The sequence below is a fragment of the Numida meleagris genome, chromosome 6, assembly GCF_002078875.1.
Source record: "Numida meleagris isolate 19003 breed g44 Domestic line chromosome 6, NumMel1.0, whole genome shotgun sequence".
In the NCBI taxonomy this organism is placed as follows: domain Eukaryota; kingdom Metazoa; phylum Chordata; class Aves; order Galliformes; family Numididae; genus Numida; species Numida meleagris.
Window position 1 is genome coordinate 45,831,986 of NC_034414.1, and position 11,346 is coordinate 45,843,331.

The following is an 11,346-nucleotide window of genomic DNA, read 5'->3' on the forward strand; positions in this document are numbered from 1 at the left end:
CTCAAGATCTGTCATTCTTCTCCAAAGGAGAAGAGTGGGCAGTTATAAATGTTAATCTAAATGGTGGTAGATATATCCAGACAGAAACATGAATAAGCCAAAATATAGCAAGCATTGCTTATAATCCTAAAAAACAACATCTAAAGCAGACAATTTGTTGAGTTTTGACTTGAAGTTCAGATTCAGAGTGTTTTCCTTTGTTTTTCTGTAGTCTCCACAGATGTTTTACGTGCCAAAAGACAGGAGGGAACAAAGCAAACTTGTACTCAGATCTTCATCGTTATTTTTACAAAGATGGATCTGAGCTGGGGCAGTTACCACAGAACATAAATACGTAAACCTTGAGTGCATAATTTGCAATATCTGCAGTTAGAGAGACAGTCTGTTTCATACTGGCAATAGTGCTGCAGAATGGGTAGAATGTGCTTACGCTAGTGGAAGAAACTTCACTGCTCATCACAAAAGGTGTTTATATGCATGTTGAAGAACCCAGAGCAACTGACACAGGAAGCACTTCCCAGATACTTATTCATCACACCTCTCCTTCCTTCCAACCACAAATCAGGTTCAATAGAAGACTTTCTTCTTACAAGCTTCACGTCAGCCTGGATGAAAATCAGAACTCACCTCCTTATTCCATCAGATACTGATATGCCACGTGTTGAATGCGTCTAGTAAAGCACAATTTCAATGCATAGCTACGTTCCCCTTCAAAAGGGTAGGTTTCTCCTCACAACGAAAATTTGCAATAAAAGTCTGGTAAGAACATCTCACTGAAAAGTTACTCTGCAGATTCAAGTCTTGAGTTCCTACAATATTTTATTGAAATTTCCAGAGAGCAACTGACAATTGCAAACAAACTCAGAATTATTCTACTGCACAGTTCCGTAAGTGGATCTTGTGTGAGCTGACTTCAAACTTCTGCTGACGTCCAAAGTTAACTGGTTTAGAAAATGTGTCTGGAGTACCAAGTTGATTTTCTTTTGTTTTAGAGAGTTTAGACAGTACAGAATTGTGAGCAACACAGGTGGAAAGAAGCAGCCCCTCATTTCAGCAGCCATACTCCAACCTTAGCTCATATGCAATCATGTTTAAATTACAAACTTGGCTTTTACTGAGTGAAAGGATAAGCACACATCACTTGAAAAAACAGTGTGCTGCAAAATAGGGTTACTACACACACCAAGAAAGATTTGTTATTTCTAAGGCTCAGAATAGAGCCTTGAATTCAATGAAGGGCCGCACTGCTTAGATAACAAGAACAATTTGTCTATAAATTTCTAGCATTTGAAAGTTTATGGCATGTGAAAGCTTTAGGACTGGCACTTTTCCAGCAAAAAAGTGCTGGTTTAATAGGTCAGATTCATGTTTATACTTTTTATTTCTCTAAGCATGTTTTCACAATCACCAGTATCGTATTTGTGCAACACTAGATTACAATACACACTTGGCCAAGACTAGCAATAAGCAGCAGTATGTACTGCTGTTGTACTGACAGGCATGTGTGGTGGTTTACACTGATCTTACAATTTTATGCCTACTTTGAGGATGCTTCACGCTTGATCTGGCAGAAAGTCTGTTGACACAAAGCTAGCCCCTCAAAGCTCTTTGAGCAGATTTGAACCAGCAGAACAAGTTTACTTTAGATCAACACTATGCCACAAAGCTGTGAGATATTCAACATTATTTTAGGAGTTATAAAGCTGGAGTTACTCTGCCACAGAACCACGACCTCAAGCTAGGGAGGATTAAGACTAAGAGCTAGTTTGCTTAGCATTTTTGCTGGTCTTGTCCTTACTTACACCCTGCAATTGATTCTCCATGCCACACTGCCCTTATCAGTTGTTCAGTACTGACTGTTTATATAGCACGTGATGAATTTTATCAAGGGGCAGATATAGAGTAAACGCAAAATATTTCCAAGAAGAGATGTTTTTAATCCAGACTGGTTCTACTCATTTGCAGCATGCAAGCCTACAAACAGCTGTAGCCACTGAACCACTGCAACTGCCTGCAAGCAAAACTGAAGTGCATCCATGCTTCCAAGGAAATACTCCTCAGTCTTCAGCTTAAATAGTTAAACACATTCAGTGTACCTGATGGGATTTTAATAGTCTGAGCTGACCAGACAGGCAATAAAATACAATCCAGTTCAGCATTTTCAGTCTCTAAGAGTACTTTACAGCATCCATCTCAGTTAGATCAGCAAGCGAAGTGCAAGACCTGCAGGCTGCTTCTCCTCATCCCCCTCCAGAGCATTCTTTGGGGGCCTCACAATGTGTGGCTTAAATAACTGAAGTGGGGTGCAGGCTACAGCTGAGAAGTTGCTTTGATGCACAGTTTGCTTTGAAGCAATATTAACCCAAATCCATCTTTCACGTGAAAGTCAAAAGAAAGGTATATGTATAGTTGAAAAGAATTCTGGTCTTCTCTTAAGGAAATTACATTGAAAGCTGCAGTATCTGAAATACTAAGAAAAAAGTCAGTTGGTATTAAGTTTCAGATACTATAATCCTTCAGAACCTCAGCTAATTAGTGATTTTCACAACTGTGCTTTGTCTGTTTCACCCACAGAATTTTTTGTGTGTGTTTGTGTGCAAGCAGGACAGGTAACTTCACAAATATGCACAGAATCATACATATGTATCATGAAATGCACAAAAATGCTGAGAACTACTTTGTTTCCTATTGTGGGTACTAGAACTTACAATATCAATTGCAATAGAGATAAATCTATTTCTGATGTTAAAAAAGTGCCTTTAAAAGTGAAGGAAAAAACAGTATGTTTACCTGTTGCTTCTGGTACGCTGTATTCGGGTTAATTTTGGACTCCAAAAGAAGAGAACCTAGAAAGAAAAGTTCCACTTATTTACATGTGTACAAAAATTTCAATCTCAACGTGATTTTTCTGAACGCTCTTCCCTCAGGTGGGTATTAACATCTTCCCTCCCAGCAATATGCAGATTTAATCCATATTCTACAACTTCATCATTCATTTTTCCCCCTCAAAGATATTTTTCACATAATACAGAACATTCAGGAGCACCTGGAGACTGGATTCTCAAACTTTGCCTCACTCTGAGTAGACGATTTTTTCCATAGAAAAATTTTTAGAGATTAATTCAGCAAAAAAAAAAAAAAAAAAATCAGCATTACCACCACAATTGTATTCCATGGAGCAATTATGGTTTGTTTCACACAAAGTTTGCTCAACACATGGTATCTGTTGTTCTTAACATTTAGCTAAAACACTGCTATCACTTTGCCAGAATGCACCACAGGAAACTAATACTGCAGCAACCATGACTGCTTGAACCAAAAAACCTGAGACATGGCAAACTTCGGAGCAATGGTTTCACAGCCGCTCATGCTGATTTAAGACATAGTACAGCACTTCTATCCCCATATCTGTGTTTTCTCAACCCTCTTCCTGCATAAGCATCAATGTTAACGTAAGTCCCACTCAGCCTGGAGGGCAGACTTTGCTGGAAAAACAAGAAAACATTAAATCTGCTTTGATTTGTGGGCAGAGCACTTCCCTCATCCACCCTACTGCTCAGCTGCCAGCACGTGAGGGACTGTGACAACCACGACTTCGGTGTAGGCATCTGCAGAGCTTCATTTGATATACATGATAAATGTACTGACAGATTAACTTCACACTGTAACTGAAGCGTAAGGCCTCAGGCACCACTCAGAGGCACTTTTCCATTCATTTACCAGTTTACATTTATTCTTTAGTAGAAATCCAAACTATCAACTTCTTAGTTATGTAACTATAGTTCTAAGGTAGTTTTACATTTATTAGAGCACTTGCCAACTGAGGCAATCTTAATCAGTCTCCCAAAATCTCAATAAAAGAAAATATTAAGTGCTTCAATCACCTCAAACAGAGAAGCGCAAGAATTTGAAGGTATGACAGGCAAACATATTACTTGGATTTGAAGAACATACCTGGAACTGGAAATTGTATTTTTAAATATCACAATAGAATCAACTTACTGAACAGATTATGGCTCAATAGGTTTTATTATCTGAAGTGGATATCCATTTATAAATTCACATCAAAAATAGCCCCAAACCGACGCTTGCTGACCAAGTGTCACCATACTAAACCCTGTAAGTTACATCTACAAATCAATATACTGCGCTCCTGTGAAACTGCTGCTAACTAACAGAAGATGTTAGGTTGGAAGAGGTGAAGAAAGAGACTGATGAATCTGATCGCAGAATTTCACTCACTGAAACAGAGGACTATTAAAGAAGAGCAAATATCAGAAGAGTTCCTTGTCTGTAGGTCAATAAAGGTTATTACCTTGTGAATTTTAACAAGAACTCCACCATTCATTAGCTCACTGTAGAACTGAGAAGCACAGATTTTTTTTTTCTTTTTTTTTTTTTTTAAACTTACCTGTGACGGCTGCTTCTACCTAATTTTTTAGGAAGAACTGCAGAGCAGCAGCCTTCAGGAAGGATGCTGGCTTAAGAAGCAATGGTCCTGCCTCACACTGCCCTTACAATAAGAACTGCTTACAAACCCAGAGACAATCCAACAACAAAATGGAGTTAAATGGCCCTCAGAGGGAAAACAAAAGACACAATGAAAATACCAAAAACCCCACCTCCTAAAAAAAGAAAAACACAATACATACCACTCTTTCTTTCTCAGAGCTTTTTCCATTTTTTTAACCCGTATCACTTAAACTGCTTTAGTAACAGAGGTGAAGCGTGAGAGCATAACTACAGAAAGAACACGACTACAGAGTTAAGACCAAGAAGGAAAACTTCAAGGATGAGCTACAGAGATGAATCCAATACACATATGGTACTCAGGCCATAGTTTCAGGCTTCAAATATTGGGCTTGCCTAGTGAATATCTGTCTATACAATGCTCCCTTTGCTGTTACCACCATCAGCTAAAAGCAGTAAGCATTTCACTTCCATCTTACTTTCAGTTTCAAACTCCCAGCTTCAACTAAAGTTCTAGAATGCTATCCTGTGCAACTAACTTCGTTATCTGTCTCCTAGAAAGTCTTCTGTCTGGAAATAATAGCAGCAAACGTGAATGAGAATCCTGTAAGAATTACAAGCAATTGATATTTCAACACTATTTTTAGTTCTGAAAATGTATGTACAGACATGGAAATCCTGAAATCAGCACTAAGTCATGTGACTCAAATTCCACATCTGACATAATACAATTTTAAAAGAAATCTTGAAGACAACTCAAACCAGACAGCTCATCTTCCAGGCTGGAAGCAGACATCAGAAAATGGCTTCTTTACTGGACTTGCCACAAAGGAGCAATTCTTCCCTTCCAAACCTGATGCTTGCAGGAAAGACAAATCAAGCCTTATAAGGCTTGACTAGCTCCTCACTCCCACATGATTCAACTTATTCCTCATCACTCCGGACAATAACTAGAAAAATATGAACTCAGAAATAGAAATGTACTGATGTGTAAACCGTGCTCTGCAGCCCATAACAGCCCAACTCCATTCTTCTCGATAAACTGATGCTCCATTTGTGCAATTTGGTCTCCAGAAAGGGTTCAAATCAAAAATAAAAATTAAGAAAATAAATGAGTGGCTATTCCAGAAGTTAGTTCAGTAAGCCTATTTTCCTGCAGGGTTCTACAGGATCAGGCCCTTTCCCAGTAGAAGACAACCATAGGCCTGATACTTGCTTCTGGGAAGCAGACAACGTAACAGATACCTGTAACACAACTGTGTTCTTTAGAAAAAGGTAATCAAGTTTAATATACCACAGTAATGATTCTTAAATACTAATCAAGACGCTTTTTCTTTCACTTGTCACAAACAATTATTTTTCTGTACGTAATATCCTAGAATATAGCAGGACTATCCAATTTTCTTCATACCAACAAAATTTCATCTCATTTCTCAATGACTTTATTCAAAGAGAATAAAGACCTGAAAACTCAGACCTAAATACAAACAATGTTTTTAACTAAATCACCCCAAAATTATACAGATCTTCTTATTTTCTAAATTATAAGCTTAAATGAATTGGCAAAGGTAACTGCAAAAGAACAGTGCCTGAAAGTAACACCTGAAACCACCACTGACTGGCAGAACTCTCTTATTTGCCACTATAATGCAATATAGCACAGCTATATTTGTTTGGCTTTTTTGGTTATGTTAGTGCAAAGCCATTCTGTAACGTGACTTTGTGCATATGGAATGGTTTGTTCAAAAGAAACTACATAAACAATGCTATTTTAGAAGATACTTAAAGAACATTGAACATCCCAAAGCAGTAGACCTCAACAACAGATTTGCAGAATTGTTTTCATATATACACATGGAGGAGGCCTGCTGTTAAGAAATACTGCTCCTCTCCCATGTAACTTACTTGGATCCATCTTCAAAAGAAGAAGAGGTACACTGTCACTCACTTCTTCTCATCAGAATAAAAATTGCTCAATGCTGAAAAGAATTTCTACACTTGTTTTTTGTTAGTTTTCACCCCGCAGGAAACACCTTCATTTTCAAACATGTTAACAACTGAACTCCTGAACATACACTCCAAAAAATGTTGTAGAGAGAAGGCACTTGAGAAAGCCATCCACTGTACCTCCACTTAGGAAAAGGAAAGGTATATTTTACCTTTTTTTTATTATTGTTGTTGTTCCAGGATTCATAAAAAGCAATACACTTCCAGGAACGGCCTGTTGCAGGAGACTTCTATTCAAGAACTGAGCTGCTTCCCTGAACAAGTGCCCAAGCAGCTCATTGTTGCACGCTAGCCTTACTGGCTTAGGACTCAGCATTAGAACAGTACCCCTAGCAGTAGTAAAACAAGAACTTGTAAAACAAGAAAAAAAAACAAAAACAAAAAAAAGAAACACCCAGGAAAGGTGTAAGACACTCCTGGTCTAGAGCTACCAATTTCTGTGTCGCTTTTCTTAAAGTAAGTGAAATACAAATAAGATGTAAGCCCTTGAGTCTGTATGAAAGGAAAGCAACTAGACGACAGCAGGGCAATACGGCCTCCAGTAGGGGAGCTCATTCTGGCCTGTCAAAGTGGGGTCACTGGACTGGTAAGCATTTCTTGAAAGTTTAAGCTTTCAAATTACCCTAAGTTAGTTGAACAGAAGTTCACCTCAGTCATCTGGGCTCAGAACACAAAGGGATCTGAAACCACACGAGCACACAGACATTTCAAGAACCAGTCAGGTCACAGCAATCTAAAGGAAAAAAAAATAAGAGTTTAGGAAATCTCTATGTAAGAGATCACTCCAAATTCCCCATAGTGATTCCAATAGCACCTGGGAACATTACAGACATCTCAGTAACACAAACCACTCATCTGCTCTAAATTCTTTTAAGCCTATGTCAACAACAAAAACCCTACAGATAGAACTGAGTAGAACCGCAGCTTCTTTATTACTCCAATTCAGCATGCTAGCTTACCTTGGACTTGACATAATGATTCCAGCTCCATTATCTGAATACCCTGACCCCGCCATAAAAACTCAACCATCAGTAAAGCAGCCATGGAGCTGCACAACTGGGAGACTGAAGGATGTGCCAGCCTACATGGCCAGCCACATGAGCTCAGCTGCCACCGGCCTGCGTACAGGGGAACCAGAGTGGGAATTTCCAGTGCAGAGGGGAACCACTGCTCACAGCCCCCACTCAGGAAGCAGAGCCCTCAGCTTCGGTCAGATCCCAGGTTCCCAGCCAGCTTCCTGGAGCACATCAGCAAGAACAAGCAACATGCACAGGATGAATCTCAGCACAAACACTAGGAAAAGCTAGTTTATAAAAGGAGGAAGGAAGAATTTCATTGTGGAATGAGGAGGAGCTGACAAAGAGACAATACAAGAACAAAACAGAAACATGGAGGCAACAGTATATAAGTGAGGTTCCTAGTGCTTTCACAATTTTGGGAACTAGAAGCTGACTTTGTTTAGTAAAAAAAAAAGGCACGTGAGGAAACACAAACTGCACAGTACCTGAAACACTAGGTTTTAAGTTCGGCATCACCTTCTCCCAAATGATTTGCTCATGTTTAAAAATGACAGCATTTGCTTTCATTAATCCACAAATAATTAACACAGTAAACAAATACAAATCAGATTTTGTGAGGTGTTTACACAAGCAAGTTAGAAAAAAACATGGCCTATTAAGAGTTCACACTTACCCAGGCCGTACAGATACTACCAACTAAATTAAGAACTTACACACTGCACGTTATTCACTACTCTTGAAGCATGTGCTGAGAGAAGCCTGGTGCGTGTTTGCCATTAGGCATATTTCTGTGTACAATGAGCAATTATCATGTGTGAGCACACTGTTTTGATCAAAGTGCCTTAGCTATGCAGCACAAAGACTTCATGTTTGTCTCAGGATACTTTACACCAAGTTATGCCTTCCATCTTACACATTGCTCACTTATAACAAAGAAGCTGGCAGCAAAAGCCCAACAGGCTCAAATCAGTCTTACCACTCAAAGTCAATGAAGAGATCTTAGCGTGAATGTACTACTTCTTCACGAGAAACTCATGGACTGCAGTCCTTATGCTTTCTTTTCCAAGAGGAACAAAAATAAGTAAATCAGGAAATTGGTAAGCATGTAACAGACATGACAGTTTTTAACCATCACTAATAGAGGCTCATGAGCGCAGCAGCAATAGGGACAGCAAGGGCTGTATCCACAACAAAACACATGGCAACACGAGGTTTGCCTGAAAGGACAGTGATAATCTTCTCACCTCCCTCTCCCGTGTTCAAATTAAACAAAGTCTCTACCCATACTGGGTGTTTTCTGTTACACTGGAAAGCTGGCCAAACTAAGAAGGCAGCTTCTTCACTGTAAAATAAATGAATAAAAACCTCAGAATCACAGAATGGCTTGGCTGGAAGGGGCCTTGAAGATCACCTAGTTCCACCCCCCAAAACAAGCACTAATTTAATTCTTTCAAGTATAATTAAGAAACTACAAAACCCTGAGATTCACAGTTAATCAGAAGCTCGAATTCAAGTTTGTTCCTTCACATTAGCTCATGATCTGTTTCCTGCACAGATTTTGGTAGTTTGACAGAACTTTCACAAACAGTGAGAATCACTGATGCTCAAGGTGCTTTTCATCCTGGTTTCTACAATGAAAAAAAACAATGGAAGAAAAAAAAGGAAAGGTCATCTATTAGCAGTCACAAGCCACTAGACACAGTAGCTGTACACTTAATGATGCACTGACAGACATTACAAGCAAAAACTACATGTCAGATATTTTAAAACATATAATTTAAAACCTACTCTGACCATAGCACTCACTCTACCAATAATCAACAGTAGTTCAAACGTAGCTACAGTAGACACTACTGCTTGGCCTGTAGTAAATTTTGTCATAAGAAGTGAGGGAAGTGGACAATGCATCATTCTATTTACAGCGAGATCTAGAACTGGTGAAGAACTGACAGATACTATTTCACGAGGGAAAAAGAAGTGCCATTCTTTCCATTTTCTTTTCTACAAGAACTGCACTTTGCTAACTGTTGGTAGATGCTAGGATGCCTTAATTCTTACAAGAAAGGAGAAAGGGCAAGAGAGGAAAGAAATAGATGTTAGGCTAATTTTTTTTTTTTAAGAGGTCATCAAGCGTCTAAAAACCATGATTTGAGTCTGAGCACTTCTTCCACGAGGGGTCATTTCCAGAAACATCTGAGGACAGGTAGGTCATGGCAATTAGTACTAAAGCTGGGGGACGCCAGGCATCTGGAGATGTATCACGAGATGCCCACACCTGCACAGGGCTCACAACACCTGACCGCGTTTGTATGAAACACTGTGTATCCACCGCAAACCCTACGCCTACTATGCCCACACTCGATGGCAGCCTTCCGTTTCCTCCACTTGGAGTGAGAAGAACGAAATACGCCTGGAGCATGCTTGCTTGTAGGAACCACATTTGAATTACACTGCTAAACACTCAGGCAAGGAACACATAAAGCTAAACCCAGGGCAGCACGAGGCTGCAGACCTCGGCGCGCACTCACCATCGCTCTCCGCCCTGACTAGCAGGGACATGCCCTTCAGCCGCTCCACGTAGCAGGAGGACACATGCCCCGTGCCTCGGTCGTCCCACTGCCGGTCCTCGTTCAGCGTGTAAACCTTCACCCTACGCCGGGTGTCAGTCATCGTGCCGCCGGCACCACGGCCACCGCGCTGCTTCGCGAAAGCTGAGGGAGCGTGCGGGCGGCCGGGGGCCGGGCCCCCTCACGGGGGGAGCGGGAAAGAGGGCGGCAGCCCCACGCGGCCGCGCCAGGAAAGCTCCTCGTCCCGCTCCTCAGCGCTCCGATGAGATCCTCATATCCGCGGAGGCGGAGGGCTGGGGCGCGGAGAACGACGGGGAGAGGCGCTGCTCCGGGTCAGGCCGACAAAGGGCGGGCAGGGCTCCGCAACGAGAGGCGGCGAGGGACGGAACCTGGAGAAGACGCGGATCCGGGGCAGTGGAAGCAGCGGCAGACGGCAGCCGGCCCGGGCTGACAGCGGCGAGCGGCCCGGCAGGCCGGGACCCGAGCAGGAAGCGCTGAGGCCAGGCTGAGGCGGGCGGGAAAGGCGGGCGGGAGCGGGGCCGCCCGCCCCGGCCTGAGTGCGGCTCTTTGTGCAGCGGCCGCCCAGGCCCGGAGCCCCTCGCTCGCGTCCGTCAGCGCGGGGCGCCGCGGAGCCGCCCTCCTTCCCGCGGGGCCGGGACCGGCGGGTGCTGCTGGCCCGGGGCGGGATGAGGCGGGCAGACGGGCTCAGCGCCCCGGCTCCCCCATGGGCTCCGGTCGCAGGCGGCGGCTTCAATCCCAGCCCGACGCCGCCGCCATGTTCTTCTTCCTCCTCCTCTTCCTCCTCCCGGTGCAGCTGCGGCGGCTCAGTCCCGACTCCTCAGCGCGCCCCGCGGCGTGGCCGCGCTCCGGGCACCCGGCGGCAGAGAGGCGCTCGGCCCGGCTCTGCCGAGGGGGAGAACGGCAGCGGCGCGGCGCGGCCCGTCCAACCCTGCTCCCACCGCCTCTGTCTCCGCCTCAGTCACTGCGCGGCCGCCATCTTGGATTCACCTCTCACTGGAGGCGCGGGGTCTCCCAGCCAGCAGCTGCACGGGCCGCCCGCCAGCATTTAAAGGGCCAGCGGCCCGGAGCGGGCAGCGCGATGGGGGTGAGTTCTGCCACGAGGCCCGGCCCCGCGCGTGCTCGGCGGCACCCGTACAGTCCTGCCGCGCCCCCCACGGTGACCCGCCGGGATCGCTCTCAGCCGGCACGGGCGGTAGGCGGCTGGCCCGGTCCGGACGTTGGCGCCGCGTGTGCGTGCGCGTGTGCGTGCGCGGGTGGGAAAG

The 11,346-nt window shown here is 43.5% G+C and overlaps 1 protein-coding gene across 1 annotated transcript in view; it reads right to left on the reverse strand.

Moving 5' to 3' along the window:
* The window catches only part of PPP4R3A (protein phosphatase 4 regulatory subunit 3A), a 38,391-nt gene extending 27,289 nt beyond the window's left edge, over positions 1-11,102 (reverse strand). The window contains exons 1-2 of the mRNA XM_021403267.1: positions 10,025-11,102; positions 2,791-2,846 (exon numbers count right to left, since the gene is read on the reverse strand). Coding sequence (XP_021258942.1) covers positions 2,791-2,846; positions 10,025-10,166 — 198 coding nt within the window. The 5' untranslated portion in view covers positions 10,167-11,102. The remainder of the gene's footprint in view (positions 1-2,790; positions 2,847-10,024) is intronic.